The 17,137-nt window shown below is 55.5% G+C and overlaps 1 protein-coding gene across 1 annotated transcript in view; it reads right to left on the bottom strand.

The window, feature by feature from the left end:
- CNGB1 (cyclic nucleotide gated channel subunit beta 1) overlaps window positions 1-16,928 on the bottom strand; it is a 57,605-nt gene extending 40,677 nt beyond the window's left edge. Inside the window, exons 1-13 of the mRNA XM_081216870.1 lie at window positions 16,762-16,928; window positions 14,145-14,202; window positions 13,764-13,836; window positions 12,857-12,977; window positions 12,710-12,755; window positions 12,478-12,514; window positions 10,788-10,863; window positions 10,549-10,588; window positions 10,014-10,173; window positions 8,821-8,896; window positions 7,515-7,551; window positions 1,676-1,838; window positions 634-702 (exon numbers count right to left, since the gene is read on the bottom strand). Coding sequence (XP_081072996.1) covers window positions 634-702; window positions 1,676-1,838; window positions 7,515-7,551; window positions 8,821-8,896; window positions 10,014-10,173; window positions 10,549-10,588; window positions 10,788-10,863; window positions 12,478-12,514; window positions 12,710-12,755; window positions 12,857-12,977; window positions 13,764-13,836; window positions 14,145-14,202; window positions 16,762-16,920 — 1,115 coding nt within the window. The 5' untranslated portion in view covers window positions 16,921-16,928. The remainder of the gene's footprint in view (window positions 1-633; window positions 703-1,675; window positions 1,839-7,514; window positions 7,552-8,820; window positions 8,897-10,013; window positions 10,174-10,548; window positions 10,589-10,787; window positions 10,864-12,477; window positions 12,515-12,709; window positions 12,756-12,856; window positions 12,978-13,763; window positions 13,837-14,144; window positions 14,203-16,761) is intronic.
- Between the last annotated feature and the right edge of the window lie 209 nt (window positions 16,929-17,137).

Raw genomic sequence — 17,137 nt, 5'->3', positions numbered from 1 at the left:
TGATTTGGTGTCTACTGTGCTAGGCACTGTTCTAGGCTCTGGAGACATGGCAGTGAAGGCAACAGACAGAAGTCCCCACCCCGGGGCTTCCCTGGTGGCACAGTGGTTCAGAGTCCGCCTGCCGATGCAGGGGACGCGGATTCGTGCCCCAGTCCAGGAAGACCCCACATACCGTGGAGCGGCTGGGCCCGTGAGCCATGGCCGCTGAGCCTGCGCGTCCAGAGCCTGTGCTCTGCAACGGGAGAGGCCACAAAAGTGAGAGGCCTGCGTACCACCTCCCCCCAAAAAAATCCCCACCCCGTGGAGGTGCATTCTACATCTGTATGTGTGAGTGTGGGTGGCGTGGAGGTGGTCGCTGAGTATTACGTACTATGAATCCCAAGGTCATTATGAGCACAGTGGGGTCCCCCAGCACTGCCTCAGCCTTTCTGGTCAGTGCCCAGCGGAACTGGGCACGGAACAAAGGGAGGAGCTCCCGTGAGCGACAAAAAGCACCCTCACCCCAGAAGCCCTGGCAGCCCCTCCCTGGGCCACCCCTCAGCCAGGGGCACGGGTCCTTACTCAGGTTCCTCCTCCTCTCTGTCCTCCTCCTCTCTGTCCTCTTCCTCTCCTTCCTCCTCTCCGTCCTCCTCCTCTCCGTCCTCCTCCTCTCCGTCTTCCTCCTCCTCGTCTTCTTTCTCCTCTTGAATCTGAGGCAGCTCCCTGAGTTGAGGTCAAAGGCAGGAGGTGAGGTCGCCTGTAGCTGTACCCTGAATCCACCTCCTGACCCCCATTTTCAGTACGATGGACTGTGACCTCCCCCCCTGAGACCAGACCTTAATTTTCCACCCAAGACTTTACCTGGGGAGCCCTGCCTGAGCAGCCCCAGCTTCTCTCTAGCAACAGGGCTCCCTCAGTGCATCAGGGGCTGGTGCAGGCCCCCAACTGTCCTGGTGCTGACCCTAGGTCAGCCCCTGATCCTCCCTGGACCTGAGTTTCCCCATCTTTGCAGTGGAGGTCATGGGCCTGAGGACCTGAGGCCTCCTGGCTTGAGCAGCTATCACCCAGCTCACAGGTGGGAACTAAGATGGTTCAGCCCCTGTGGAGGGTGACCCAGACGTCACGACCACGGTGACACATTCCCTTCCCCGAGGACCTTGCCACTCCCTTCTGGAAATGTGTCCTGCAGGGGGTACACACATGCACATGCAAGGACGTGTGGACAAGAGTGCTTGTTGCAGAACTGTTTATAATAATAAAATTTTGGAATCAACCTAAATGGCCATCAAGAATGGACAGGTGAAATACATTCTGGCATATCCATATGATGGAATACTATGCAGTTGTAAAAAAAAGAGGATGATCTCCACGTACTAAATGTGGAAAGATCTTAAGGTACGTTGTTGAATGAATGTAACAAGGTGCGGATAGGTCAGTACCTGTGATAGGCTATCTTTTGTACAAAAAATGAAAGGAATCCATGCTCATATATGCTCAGATGGGCCCTGGCAAGGTACAGGAGATGCTGGCAGCCACTGTGCCCGTGGGGAGAGGGATGGGTGTCTGGTGGGAGGGAAAGGGAGGAAGAGGCAGACTTGGTGCCCGCTCTATGCCCTTTTATACCTTTGGGATTCTGTACCGTGTGCCTGTTATCTCCCCAAGCACTGCTGTTTTCAGGGCTTTCTCTGGCTCCCACCTGGGCATCTGCTGCACCACCGCGCTCTCCTCTTCATCAGCTGGAGCTGCCTCTGAGCCCTGCGGGCTGCTGCTCACCTCCTGGTGCTCATCCTCCTCCCAGTGAGGGCCAACATCTTCTAGGATGAGACTGGGCTCCTCTTGCTCTTCTGGGAGGATGCTGACTACAGGGGACACAGGGTGTGGGGGAGAGTGGGCCTGGGCCTCTGAGTCCCCGGGACCACACAGGGAGCCTTGGTCATCACCAGCTACACCCCAGCTCTCAGCCAAGCAGCAGAAAGGGCACCGCTATCAGTGGGACCATTGACAACCAGGTCAGTGCTAAAGTGATGGGCCGAAGCCCACGATCACTCATCCTGTCTCCCTCCGTGAGTTCTCCCTCTCTTTTTCCCCTTGAGACACAGCTTCAGTTACAGTTAGTCTTGTTTCTCACCGGAGCCTCCTTCTTGGAGGTTTGTGCAGAAGCAGAAACTATGCTTCCACCACAGTATTGCAGGTGATGCCAAGAGACCCAGGCTCAAAGTCCACCCTGCCACATCCAGGTGCAGTGGCCTGGAATGTCCCGAGGGATGCAGACAAAGCTTGCCCACCACCTGTTCTCTAGATGCCACCCCCTGGTGACAGCGTACTACATGCCCATAATCTCAGAACCTCCTTCTGGGAGTCTAGGAAGACTTCCTCCTGGAATAGAGGCTCCAACCTCCAAGGGAACTGAACTTGACTTTCTCGTGGAGGTGGTCTCACTTTCAACATTTCTCCATGTACCCTGGTCCCTGGCAATGAAAACACTGTGGGGCTGTGACCTTGGCAGAAGTGGGTGCAGGGGAGTCTCCTCAGGAGCCTAAGCCCACCCCAAGACAGGAGAAAGGTGGAGATTGCCTGGTAGCAGGGGTTCCCAAAAAGCTCCAGCAGTCCTGGTGGCCTTCAGGCCAGGCATGAATTACTAATGGCGACTTTAAATGGAAGCTAGCCTCAAGTCTTATCCTTTGACTTTGGAAGTTATTGTTCATGGTGTAGACTAATAATATTAATAATAGTAATGGTAATAATAACAGCACCAGCTACATTTATTGAGCATTTACTATATGCCAGGCCCTGTGCTAAGTGATTTACATGGACTAACTCAATCAGTCCTCACATCAACATTTTGAAGTGGGAATAACTATTACCCTCATTTTATTTTCCCTCTTTTATATCTTATTCCCCATTTTACAGGTGAGCACGCTGAGATGCAGGTTAATACCTTCTTTTACGGGGTGCTCCCCACGTGCCAGGCATGGGGCTGTCTGCTTTCGAAGAGTCACCTCACTCCCCACTCCTGCCTCCTGGCTTCCAGGTACCGATGTCATCCGGCCTCACAGAGGAGGCTACTGCCTGCCCTCCAGGGAAGCCTCCCACATGTTTCCTGAACTACGGTCCTGGCTCCCCCATCCCTACAAGCAGTCCTGGGGTTTGACCAGGGAGGATCCTCCAACTGTGGCCCTGAATCCATTGGTGGGACATACATGTCATAGGTATGTGTCGTTCTATGTTGCCCCCCAGTAATGTTGCAGTGTCTTCATCCTGATCAGCCCGTGAGGGTTCGAGTTCCTGCCTGACATCCAGGTGACATCCAGGGGACAGAATATCCCCTGGCCTGTGAGCTCATGAGCTTTCACGGCAACCCTGCCGGGTAAGAACACTACTGTCCTCCATTTTATCGACCAGAGAGGATGAGTGACTTGTCCAAGGCCACACAGGATGCTGGAAGCAGTGACAGGTCCCCTGACTCATTTCCCTGGTGCTATCCCAAGTGACAAACATGCCCCAGGAGCGCCTCCCTGCCATCGGTGGCCATTCCATAATGGGCGCTGGAGGCTGTCCTTGCTTGCATCCTTGCTTCCCCTTCCATTAACCCTGTCTTTTTAGGTACTAATTAGTGAGTAGGCATTTTATAAACACTTCCTCCTTTCATCTTTGTGCCAGGCCTGTCCCCATTTTACAGCCAGAGAAGAGGAGGGTGCCGGAGGGTACCAGCCAGGAAGGGCAGGCAGGGGATACCAATTCCTGGGCAGGGCCCTTCCTCCCGTGGAGCTCCCAGCCCTCTCTGCAGGCATCTGATTCACAGCTCTCCCGGTTTTTCCAGGGTCCACCCAGGTCACAGATGGGGCTATGACGCACCACAGGTGCTCAAACTCACATGGAAACTGCTGCTCCACCCAGGGCTTAAACTTCACCCTGGAGTCCCTCACGGGCACACCAGCTCCTGCGCAGCATCCTCTCTGCCAGCCTAGGATGGCCCTCAGGGCAGCTGAATAGAGTTCTGGCCCCGGCAGTGCAGATCAATTGCCCCATATGGAGAGGGAGCTGCTGTTTCTGGGAGCAGCAGGCAGGAAACCCAGGAGCATGGATTCTAGGCCAAGGCTCCCGCCCGGTCCCTGGGTTGCTGGCAAAGCCCAGGCCTTGACTAGAAACCCCCATCCTCCCTGGCAGGCCTGGGTCATGATACCAACTCCCTCTGCCTCTCCCCGGTCCAGACCCACATCTTCTCCCATCTGGCCCCCGAAACACTAACCTCTCACTAACTGGTATTTCTCAAAGCACGGTCCTGGCCACCACCCCATCACCAGAATCATCTGGGGAGGTGGGTGCTTCTTGAAAATGCAGATTATCAGGCCCCACACTCTTCAAACGGAAAGGTCTGGGCATGGGACATCCTTCGTAGCTCCTCCCAGATGGGGCCTGAAGTTCAAGAACCCTTGTGTCCATTGCTTTCTCTGCCTCCAATGCTTGCTTAGCCTCAGAGCAATCTTTGTGAAGTCACTGCCCTGCTCAACCACCTTCACTGGCTCCCCATTGCCTACAGCCTCGTCCCCTAACATCAGGCCCCAGCTCTTCTAGTTTTATCTTCTGCCTCAAGGACTCTGGGCTCCAGATTAGCTGAAGTGCCCACCTCTCTCCCTGTACACTCTCACCTCCAGGCATATGTTCATTTTATTACGTCTATCAGCTTGCCCTCCCCTCGCTGCCAGTTTGAGACCTCAGGAGTCTCAAACTCCAAGGCCTATGTAGCCAGGGAGATGGTGCATATGGGTAAAGCGGAGGGTGCCACCAGCCCTCAGGTGGCAGCTGCCACTCAGACTGTCCTCACAAGCACAGTGTGGGACCATTACAGCTCAATCTTCCCAGTTTTCAAGAGAAGCCAGATTTTTCTATGCAAAGCCACCTGATTTTTAAATGTTGACAACTAATTCTAATTTTTAAAAGCACGCCTTGCCCCAAATGAAGACATCTGTGGAGGCAGCTGGGACCCAGGGCAACTGGCTCAGGACCCCTGGCTAACTCCTTCCAGCAACCCCACTACCACGGGCCATATTAATCCACCCACTTCTCAAACCTAGGTACTCACTTTAGCCTTATCTGAAGCAATAATATCATGCGATCACAGGTTTGATGTGCTACCGTATGCTTTTTAATGTCAATTAAAGCACGTGCTGCTGTCCACTGGTAGTCCCCAACTCTTTGAGGGGGAGAACATAGCCAAGCCTAAGGAGATCCTCTTCGGGGAAAAACTGTGTCCCGGGGGGGGCGCTGAGTGTGCCAGGCACCGTGCTGAGGGCTGTGCCAGCATCTTCTCAAAGACAGTGCCCGCGGGCTTTCCCGCAGCCTCTGGTGGGAAGTCCTCCTGCTGTCTAGCCTAAATCCCACAGGCTGCCCTTGGTTGGCCTTCCCCTTGCTCTGGTGGAAAGGGGCCAACCTTGGTCTCCGAGAGGCAGTTCTGGGACTGGATCCCCCTCACCCTGCCTGGGATTGGGGGTGGGAAGCAGGGGGTTCAAGGAGGGTAGGGGGGTCAATGGCCACCTCATCCCCCTGCCCTGCAGGTCTTCTCTTCAGGGAACCCTTTTTCCTTCCATCCGTCTGTCCATTTGTCCATCTGCGCTCTCCCAGGCTCCCCTCCCTTTTGTTTCAGAGGCCTCCAGCTGCCGCCACCGCTGAAACAAAGGAGAAGAGAGAAGGGTGGGTGGCGGGGTGGACAGGCGGAGGGAATGAATGAGCGAAAGGATGGGGAGACTGGGGGACGGAGTGGGGGCGGGATACTCATCCCTCACCCCTCAGGGTCACCCTGTGGTGGGTTGAATAGTGTCCCCCCAAAAACGTATATCCAAGTCCTATCCTCTGTTACCTGTGTGACCTTATTTGGAAATAGGGTCTTTGCAGATGTCACTAGTTAAAGATCTCAAGATGAGATCATGTTGGATTTAGGTTGGGCCCTAATCCAATGACTGGTGTCCTTACAGAAGACAGGAGAGGGAGATTTGGCAGACACAGAGGAAAAGGCAGAGATTGGAGGGCAGCTAGATGCCACAGGGCACCAAGGATGGCCAGCAGCCACCAAAGCCAGAAGAGAGGCCTGGCACGGTTTCCCACGCAGAGCCCCAGAAAGAAACAACCCTGCCAACACTTCGATTTGGGGCTCCTGGCCTCCTGAACCGCGAGAGAATACATTTCTGCTATTTGAAGGCACCCTGCGTGGTCCTTTGTTACGGCACCCCCAGGAAACTGACACACCCCGGGGCTGAGTCCACCCCATGGCTGCCCCAGGCCCCACCATGACCCGGACGCTCCAGGCACGCAGGGAGGCCCTGCTACAGCTGGCTGAGACCTGCCTCCTTCCAGAGCAGGAAAAAGGGTAAGAGGGCTGGGGGCTCCATCCTTAGAGCTCTCAGCGGCCCCTGGTAGGAGGGGGCGCATGGGTGGCTCTCTGTTCCAGGGAAGGTTTTCCACTCCTCTAACCTTGGCCTGGCTGAGCAGCTGCTTAGCCCAGGGGACTCTAGTCACTGCTCCATGACAACTTGCCTTGTGACCTTGGACACGTCTCTGCCCCTCTGCCTTCCCCAACAGCCATAGGCGGCCCACGCTGTGCCCTCCAGGGTGGCCACGAGCTCGAGACTGAGCGAGCCCTGCTCTGAGCCTCCCCTTCACGACGCTGTCACGATTATACAAACCCCATGACACCCACACCCGAGCTCCATAGCTGGCCAGCCTGTGGTGGCCGCCCATGTCAGAGTGCTCATAAAGGCCACCATTGGCCCAGCGGGCCTGGGGCTGGCAGCCCTGGGACGCCCGAGGCCCACGGTCCAAGGGCCTGTGTTCAGGGTGGAATAGTGCCACTGCTCCCAGGCGTTAACTCTGCCCTGCTCACCTCCAGCACTCATCACTGGCCTGGCACATAGCAGCCCTCCATGAGCATTTGTGAATGGATGAATGAATGAATGCCCCATATACCACATGCCTTTCCAGAGGCCATGAAATGCAGGATTTGGGGCCCTAGCCCTCCCCTCCTGGCCTCAGTCTGGGCCCCAGTCCTGGTGCAGAGCTGGGATAAAAGGCAGCACACACACCCCACAAGGGAGGGGATGCCCTCCCAGCTCAAGGGGTCCAGTTCCCCCAGAGAAAGCTCATCTCCCTCCTTTCACCCCACAATCAGGGACTCTGCTTAGCCAAACCCACTGGCCCAGGGGGCTGTGGGGAGTTCTCACCAGGGGCTCCCAGCAGGAAAGGGGGGCCCATCCAACTTGACCTCAGAATTATTTTTTCTGGATAGAAGCTGGAAGGCAAGCCAGGTTCCTGCCTATGTGTGCATCCACCCACCCCCGGCTCCCAGGAGGGGCCTCCAGCCACCATCTGGCTCTGGGCCGGGCTCTGGCGACCTGGCCAGGCTGACCTGAGGTAGGGCCTACAGAACATGGGGCCCTCCCAGCTCCAGGTCCGGAGGCTCTGCCTGCCCCACAACCCATGCACGCTCAGACCAAGCAACCCCCATGGAGACACACACAAGGACCCACTGACGTGTCACTTACTGCTTTGTACGTCACATGTCACAGGGGAGTCAGGCTCCTGTATGGGGAGAAAAGGAGAAAAAAACTGCTGTGGACTCCTCACCGGCCTCCCTGCTTCCATCAGCCCTCCCGGCACACGCGGGAGCAAGGGGGTTTCCTCACGGCTCCCGGGACACTGCAGAGGATCCCGTCCCGCTTCCTCCCTCCCGCCTCAGAGGTCGCCCGCTCCTCCAGTCACTCCCCCACCAGGGTCACCACCTGCCTTGTCCCACCTCAGCTCCTTTGCCCAGGCTGGGCCCCTGCCTGGAACGCCCTCTCTCTGGTTCTCCATGTATGAAAAACCTCTCCCATCCTTCCCTGGAGTGTTGTCTCAAAGTTCCATCTGCACGAAGGCCTCTCCCCGCCAGCACCACACCATCCCCCCGCAGCCCCATCCTCAGGGATCCCCCCCTCAGTGAGCACATCTTCATCCACTGATCGCTCCTGCCCCTGGACACCCCGCTTTCTTCCTGTTGGGGAGCTCCAAAGCTGAGCTTCCTCTGCCACCCACAGAGGCCATGAACGTGGAGCCTGAAGGCTCAGCCCACGGGGAAGGGACTCTGAAGCTTCCTGTCCACCTCCTACTGCAGGGGGACTGCGATCCAGCCTCCTGCCCCCTAGTTCCAGGTGCTTCTATGAACATGGCCAATTGTCCCCAAGAGAGAAGGGCCAGGTGGGAGGTTCTGGGAGAGGGAGAGGTGGGGGAGGCCCTGCTCCCCCCACCCACCCACGTGGGAGCCCTAGGTCGTCAGAAATGCACACGGGGCCCACTGGCTTCCTGAGAGCCCCGCTTCTTCCCGGAACATTCCGGGCCTCTCCTGTCTCTGGGCCTTTGCACATACGGATCCTCTGCCTGCAGGGCCCTTCCTACACCACCCCCTTCACTTTCACCCACCCTCTTCCTCTTCCTCCTCCCCCTTCAGTTCTCAGCTTGCAGGCCACTTCCACTAGGAAGTCTTCCTTGATGCTCCTGGGAGGCTCCTCCTCTGCACCCCACATCCTCTCTGCCCACCCCCCCGGGAAGCACCTCCCCTACTGACTGTGACCACCTGGCAGGAGGGGCTGGGCCAGCACTTCTCAGCCCTGTGGCCACAGTGACCAGAGAGTGTGTGTGGAACGAGTGAGCCATGCAGACAGGCGGGCTGGGTGGGCTGAGCTCCAGCTGCAGGCTCCCTTCTTCCTTCTGTGCCCTCCCCTCCTGCCCAGGGACCATTCCACCCTTGCCTGAGCTCCCAAGACGCCTCCAACCACCACTCAAGGCCCCCACTCCCCCTAGCCCAGCACCAACCTGCTCCCCAGCCTTCCCACGGATCACTGGCTGTGGCAGGGCCATCTCCAGCCTGTGCAGGAGCCATGCCATCAACCTGCAAGGGGGAGAGAGAGAGTCAGATCTCTCCCAAGGCAGGTAGCAAGCCCGCCCGAAGGTGGACTGGAACCCAAGCCCCTGGCCCTGAAAACCACTGCCCCATCCCTGGCCTCCCCAGGAAAGCCTCTGGCTACTGTTCTGACCCCAGCAGGTACCTCAGTCCCCCCTACCCTCCCTGCCACCCCAAGGTGCATTTCAGGCCCCTCACACACTGCCAGGGTGGGAGCACCTATCAGTACCTATCCTGATTTTTTTTTCATTTTTATTTTTTTAATAAATTTATTTATTTTTGGGTGCATTGGGTCTTTGTTGCTGCGCACGGGTTTTCCCTAGTTGTGGCAAGCGGGGGCTACTCTTCGTTGCGGTGCGTGGGCTTCTCATTGCGGTGGCTTCTCTTGCTGTGGAGCACGGGCTCTAGGCGCCAAGAGCTTCAGTAGTTGTGGCTTGAGGGCTCTAGAGCGCAGGCTCAGTAGTTGTGGCACGCGGGCTTAGTTGCTCCGCAGCATGTGGGATCTTCCCAGACCAGGGCTTGAACCCATGTCCCCTGAATTGGCAGGCGGATTCTTAACCACTGCGCCACCGGGGAAGTCCCTATCCTGATTTTAAATGCATGTACCACTTGGACCAACAACTCCATTTCCTCCGATTTACTTGCACATGAACGCAATGATGCCTGTACAAGGCTATTAACTGCAGCAAAAGTGGAAACAAACCTGAATGTCCACTGAACGCTTAAATAAAAGCTGGTACGTCCGTATAACATACTATGCAGCCGTTGAAAGAATGGAGCAGACCTCTGTGCATAAAACCACCTCTGAGTTACGTCTTTAGGTGAAAAAAGTGAGATGAGGAACAGTATCTAGCGTTTGCTGCTGCCGGGTACGTGAGTTTAAAGGAGTAATGTGCTCAGAGCTTGTCTACGTGTAGGAAACGCACGGAAGCAGGAGAAGCTGCTGATACGAATGCCCGGGGAGGGGGCGCTGCAAACCCCTTTGAATTTTCTCTCAGGTGCATGTGTTACTTTTCTAATTTAAAAGACTCATTTGGTGGATGTTGGGCTGGGGTCACGCACTGAGTCTGCTGCTTGTGGGAGGAGAGGCATTTGGGAGGCTCACCTGGCAGAGTCCTGGCGGGGCGGCAGGGAGGAGGCCTGGATGCCGGGCTGGGGCTCTGGAGTCGGCTCCTCCTCAGGCTTCGCGGGGGCAGGAGCAGGCAGGGAGGGGCTCTCCTGGGCCTGCGGCACGGGCTCCGTCTCCAAGGGAGGTCCTGGGGGCTCTATGCAGCAGGGAGGGCAGGAGACTAAGGATGACATGGTGGGGCTCCGTGCAACCCCTAGGGCACGTAGTCTAGATTCAAGGTGCCAACGTGACTGAGTGGGGAGCCCCTTGGGACCACCCCAACTCCCCTCATCATCAGACAAACACAGAGCTGAGGTGCAGGGAGGCGAAGGGACTTGTTCAGGACCTCACAACGCTGTCCCAGGCTACTGGCTTCCCAGCCTGGGCCAGGGAGGGGGGTTTAGGACTCCCACAACAGCCTGCTCCCTGCAAGCCCTGAACCCCTCCCCGAGCATCCTTCAGGCCCCAGTTGTACCCCCAGCCCAGTCTGTGACCATCCCAGGCAGCCCCTTCCCAGGTCCCCTGCCTGTACCTGGACCCAAGGCAGCATCTGCAGGCTCATCTCTCCAGCCCTGGGGCGTAAACAGGAAGTGACGTCAGGAAAGAAGGTCAGGTGGATTTCCTGCCCCGGCCAGCCCCGCCCACCCTTCCCCTGCATGCCCTGCCCCTCTTGCAGTCACGCTGTGGGTCCCAGGGGTGAGGACAGCCTGCTGGAGTAGGTAGGCACTTCCTGGGTGGTCAGCTGCCTGCTCCCCCTTTTCCTCGACTTACCTCGGAGGTTTTCGGAGGCTGAGGCAGCATATTCTCCAGATTCTGCTCAAGCCACCTGAGCAGCCAGGGCCCGGGCCTGAAGAGGGGCCAGAGGTCAGCCGAGCGGCCTCAAGGAGTTCCCAGCCACGCTGTCCTGACCACCTGCTGGGGTCCCAGGCCTCGACCAGCCCTTCCTCAGCTCCCATTCTGCACACTGGGGACCTTGGACTGGATACTCTTAAAGGGCCTCCGGGGTGGGGGACTTCCACCAACCTGAAATTCTGACCCAGGGCTGGACCAGGTTCTGGAACAACAGGCCTAGCCTTGGCCTCTTGGGCACAGATGAGAACAGGGGCTGCCTGGGGACCTGAATGGAGCCTGGGGGCCTCCCTGTGACTGGGACTGAGAGGTCTGGCTTCATGGGTATGTGAGCAGTGTGGTCACACAGGGCCCCATACTTAAAGGGCCCATTTTTGGTTTAATGCTCTATCGTCACTGTCTTAAACTCTTAATAATTTTTTTAAAGGAGTCCTACATTTTCATTTTGCACTGGGCCCCACTAATTATGTAGCTGGCCCTGGGACAAACGTTGGGTCCCCAGATCCATCTGACCTCCAGGCAGCCCTGTCCTCTTCAGGGAAGCTCCATGCTCCCAGGGGAACCCATCCCCCAGATACAGCCCCCCAAAAAGCTGGCAAGTCCTTTGGGTGCTTTCATCCTAAATCATTTTACTGGTCTCACAAGTCAGCGGAGTGGCCCTGGGGACCCATGACCAGGGCAGCCTCCAGGGGACAAAAGAAATAGACAGCAAACTGGAGCAATGGATGAATGAATGGAGTGTGTGATTGTACATATTCATTCATTCATTCATTCATTCATATATTCATTCATCCCTTCTGTGCTGAGTCCCTTTAGTATGGCAGGCACTGTGCTGGGCACCAGGGCATTCAGCAGTGACTGAGACAAAAGCCCCCGTGCTCAAGGACCCGACAGTCTAATGAATGAATGAGGGAAGGAATGAATGGGTGGGGTGAATGGAGATGAAGGCATGACTCTGAATTTCCAGCAGAGACAGCAAACTGGAGGCTTCAGGTTTATTGGGGGAGCTCACAGTGTTTTTGAAAACTTTTCAATTAGTTGGCAACATCTAAAAATTAAGGACTATGTAAAAGCCTAAATTTCTAGCTTCTCTTGAAAAACTGGAGGATCTGGCCACACCGGGTCAGCACTCCTGCAGGGCAGAGGGAAGTGGAGTTCAGTGGGGCCCCTCCCTGGAGAGAGACATGGGCTCCCCCGTTTGCCACAGTTCCCATCCAGCCTGCCACCCACCTCGGTCAGCTCTGAGAAGTCTGAAGCTGTTGCCAACCGTGAGACCAACCTGGGGACCCCAATGTCCCCCACGGTAGCCCAGGCCCTGCTTCCGGGCTTCACACGGCAACCACCTACTCGAGGCCCATCTCTGAGGACCTCATCCATGCCTTCTCACCATCCTCAGAAGGTGGCCCCCTCCCCGGGGATCTCTCAGTAATCAGCACAAAAAACCATGAGCAGCACTGGACCCATCGTTCCGGTTTTGTGGATGAGAAAAGTGAGGCTCAGAAGAGATGAGAGGCATGTCCAAGGTCACACACAGGTGGTGGGGGACCCTGGGCTCCGGGCATGCTGAGCCCACCACACACACTACAGATGGGGCTCGAGGATGGGGACTCACCCCGTGTCTTGGGCCCTGGGGGCCTCACAGTGTCCATCTGCAGAAGAAAGGAAGCCGGTCAGCAGCAAGAGGCCTGGCCGGAGCTCCCCGGTTATAGCCCACCTCAAACCCAGCTTCGAACCCGGGCCGAGTCCGATGAGAAGCTCTGGCCCCGTGGACTCACCCCAGGGAGCAGGGCCCAATGTAACAGTCCCTGAGCCCACCCCTAAGCCATCCTGCTTCCTGGCCTTACCTGAGCCCCCAGTGCTGCAGTGCCCAAGGATCTGTCCTCCTGCCTGCTGGGACAGACAGACAGACGTGGGCAGAGAGTCCAGGGCCATCAGCCTTCCTCCCCACCCTTCCCCACCCGGTTTGCCTCAGCCCCCGGCCCCAGTAGTACCTGAGCTGGACCCTCCAAGCCACCAGCCGTGCTCTGGGCAGGCCTGCCACTGTGGACAGGCTGCGGGACGACCTTCTCCACACCCTTTCTGAGCCAGGTCAGCACCCGGCTGCTGGGAATACTGAGAGACAGAGATACCGGCCTGCCCTCAATGTCCCCAGCCCCTCTCTGGTCGGCATGGCAGTGCACAGCATCCTAAAGAACTTGGTTTGAACCCCAAACCTCTATCTCCCCACTGTGACACTTCAGACACATCACCTCCCTCCTGAAACCTCGTGTCCCTCTCTGGAAAATGGGGGATGCCAACCCTTGGTGCCATTCCAAGCCCACCGCCATCAGCTACTCAGTAAAAGCATCACCGTATCACCCTGCTGCCCCATTAGCCTGGCTCCAGGGGGTCCCTCCTGCACTCAGCACACGTCTTGTGCTCTGAAAGGGTTGAGAGTTTCCTGTGAGGTGTTTCCTTGTGATGGAGGCTAGTCAGCCTAAACATGAGGGTCACAGACTCACCGTCTGAGGCCAACCCTCCACACCCTCTGCAGACACGCTTACTTGGATAAGTACCAAGGGTCTAAAATGTCTGAGCTATCTGGGAGATTTCATGGAAAAGTCTGGATTTCTGTCTTCATTGGGAAAATCAGAAGCTCTGGCCACACTAAACCTGCGTTTCACCCAAGCACTGAGAAACCTCTGGTCCCCCCGCCCCATTTCTCTTGGTCACATGGTCCATTTGGCCCAGGAGACCCCCACCTCTGCCTGAGCCTCCCTCAGCCAGTTCCTAAGATGTTCTGCACCTTTGCTTGGGAGTGACTGTAGACCTGAGAGCAGTGCCCATCCCCACCCTCTCAATGGCTCCCTAGCTTGGGTTGGGGGCTGGCCCTGAGGAGAGGGGAGGGTGGTGCAGTACCTGTTCGCTTCCGGAACCACAGCGACCTGAGCCTGAAGGGATGTGGGTGGAGAAGGGGCAGCCTCCTGGGTTTCTGGAAAGGAGTCCCTCATACTTTAGAACTGGAGCCTCAGAGAGACCTGTTTCTACCCTGCTGGGGAGGTCAAGTCAGAGGCAGAGGAGAGGGGAGAACCCTGAGGGAGTCAGAAGCCCAGGGTTCCAGCTCAGCTCAGCTAAAAGGTCCCCAGGAGCCCACCCTTAGCTTCTCTGAGCCTCAGTTTCTTCATCTGTGAAATGGGTCTGCCAACCTCGTGGGCTGCTGCAAGAAGGCTCCGAGCAGTGGAGAACACAGCCCTTTCCCCGCCTCCAGCCACCCTGCCAGCCTGGGCTTCCAGCACTCACCCTGAGGGCCCGGATCAGCCTCAGCCACTTCCTTCCCCACGCAGGCCTCCTCAGGTGGCTGGAGGGTTCAAACAGGACCATGTAAACCCTCAGAGAGACTAGCCTAAGGCAGGAGCAGCCCCTGATCCCCCCTCACAACCGACCCCCCACAGGATCAAACAGCTCTATTCTCACGGTGTTCTCTGTAAATCCTGGTGGTCTCACCTTCCACCTGGGACACTCCCTTCTTCCCAGCCCCAGGGGCCCCTCATCCAGGGCTGGGCCCTCACCACACCCTCCCCCCAAGGTGCCCCCCAGGCCTATCACATCCCCCAGGAAGCTGCCCCACTCAAGTGGCCTGAAAAGAAAGAGGAAGAGAGTTACAAGGCCTTGGGGCAACTGAGGGGAGGAGGAGGCGGGAAGAGCCCAGCCCTCGGCCAGCCCCCAGCCAGCCGCTCCCTCTCATTCTGCGCCAGAACTTCCATTGCCCCCCTAGTAGCTGGGAGGCCTTCAGCTTCTGCCCTCTGCCTCTCATCTGCCTCTGCAGCTGCACCTCTGCTGCTTTGTGCGCATGTGTGCAGGTACAGACAAGCATGCACATGCATACAGACACACTAACGTGTGCACACATACACTAATACACTCACTCTCATATACTTCACACACATACACAGACACACACAAGCACATGTGTATACAGAAAGTGACACACAGACACATGGGTATGCACATGCATACACACACGAGCTGACACAAAAATAAGTCCATCTGCTCACACATAGATGTGCACATGCAAGACACAAAGCACATGTGCATATACATTTGCAGGTGCATGCATGCCCCAACACACACACATGTGCATATAGGCACATGCCCACTTGTGCATATACACATGTGCATGCATGCAGATGCACACACGTGCAAAATATCTGCAAGTGTACAGACACAGACATACAAACATGCATATGCACACAATACATTTGCATATATACACAGACACAGATATCTGTGTATACACACATGTACATATACATGCTCAGTCACATAAACAGGCATATACACACATACACATATGTACCTGCACTGACACACGAACATGATGTGTTCATGCACTCATGAACACATTATTTCATATGTGTATTAACACACAAATACACACATAGATGTGCATACATGCACAGGTGCACAAAATATGCATATATACAAACATGCAGGCACATACCAATATGTCTATCCATACAAGCACAGATACGCAAACGAGCATACATGTACACACACATGAATAGATTCACAGACTCAGAAACACACACTTATACACACTAGCATGCCCCACATGCACATGGAACTACAGGCACACGAATGCGTGTGCACATGCACATATATGTGCTTACATGTATGTGTGTACACACACCTGTGAATCGGCATTCATGTGTTCGTGGGCACACAGTTTGCTAAGACACATGCATACACAAACATACCACTAAGAACACAAGGCACACACGTATGTACATACACATGTGTGCACATGCAAACACATATGCACAGCAACCCTATACCTGGATAGCTCACTGTTTCCTAAACACACCCTGCATTACCCAGTAATAGCCTTTCCTCTGCCAGGAAGGCCCCACCTCTTCATCTCCTCCAGTTACGATTTGGCCCAGCACACTGTGGCTAGGAAGCACTCCTCCACCAGCTTCCGATCTCCAAAATTAAAATGACTCTCTCCTCTGAGCTCCCAGAGTTTCCAGTCTGATACACTTATTTGGTCCTCCCAGAAGGGTAAGCTGAGGATGCTGTTGAAGCTCCCCACCTTCTCTCATCACCTCTGTCTCCTAGAAGAATAACCTGGTTGGGTTCTCATCTGCTGACCCCCAGGGACAATGCTTTATTCATCACTGTGCTCCTGGCACTGCACACAGGCCTGGCATCAATTAGAAGCAAAATCAAATCTGTCTGAGTTTCTGAACTGGTTGTCATCAGGTTCCCGAATGAATGGGATACAGAGCTGGCAAGTTTGATGTGCTTGACTAAAAGTTCTAGAGCAGTGCTGCTCAAAATGTGGTCCAGGAACCAGTGTCAGTCTGCAAACTGTTACTGGTCCACAGTGATTAAGCAGTTTGCAGCAGATTGTATAGCAACACACTGCTTCCCTCATGCAGAAAGTCTTACTGCAAAACAAATACAACTGAACAAAGCAGTGTGCTTACTTATATAGTAAATTTACATCTGGCAAGCTTCTGATCGCCTCCTGGACTGGTAACAAACAGTTCATGGATTGGCTACTTTGAGTAGCTCTAGAGGTTGGTAAACAATGGTCAGTGGGCCAAATCCAGCTCATTGCTTGTTTTTGTAAATAAAGTTTTATTGGAACACAACCAGCTACACTCATTCATTTACGTATTGTCTATGGCTGTTTTCACACTATGGCGGCAGAGTTGAATAATTAACAGAGATGGCATGACCTACAAAGCCTGAAATATTTACTATCTGGCTGTTTACAGAACCAGGTGACCGCCACGTTTCCTTCTGGCTCCAATTTTCTCTGTTGTGGAAGGTCGCTGGGGGCAGGTGACCTGAGCTGGGGATTCTCCGAGCAGTGAGGCCAGTGTGCCCTTCCTCACCATTCAGTTCTTACCAGGGACTCTTCCTCTAGCTCAGTCTCCTCAGGGGCTGTTTCAGGCTCCGGCTCCAACTCTGGCTCTGGTTCCGGTTCTGTCCCCTCCTCCTCCTCTCTCTTGGTCTTCACTGGTGTCCCTGGGGGCTGAGGCAGCACCCTCTGGACCCAGCCCAGCATCCTGACACCTGTAGGGGACCGAGTCCTTAGGCGTCTCCAGAATGCTCACAGTTGCTCCCACCATTCGTGGGCTCCTTTTGTGAGTTATATATTTCCCTTTTCCTTCATCATCTTTAAAACTATTTTTGCAGTGATACCTCCAGGTATTTTCCTGATAGAAATACTCAAGCCCACAGACATATGTGTGTAAAGAGGTCGGTCACAACAGTGTTAGAGC

Source organism: Mesoplodon bidens, assembly GCF_964165515.1.
Source record: "Mesoplodon bidens genome assembly, chromosome: 18".
Classification (NCBI taxonomy): Eukaryota; Metazoa; Chordata; class Mammalia; order Artiodactyla; family Ziphiidae; genus Mesoplodon; species Mesoplodon bidens.
The sequence above is the reverse complement of the archived record's forward strand: the minus strand, read 5'-3'. Positions and strand labels throughout refer to the sequence as shown.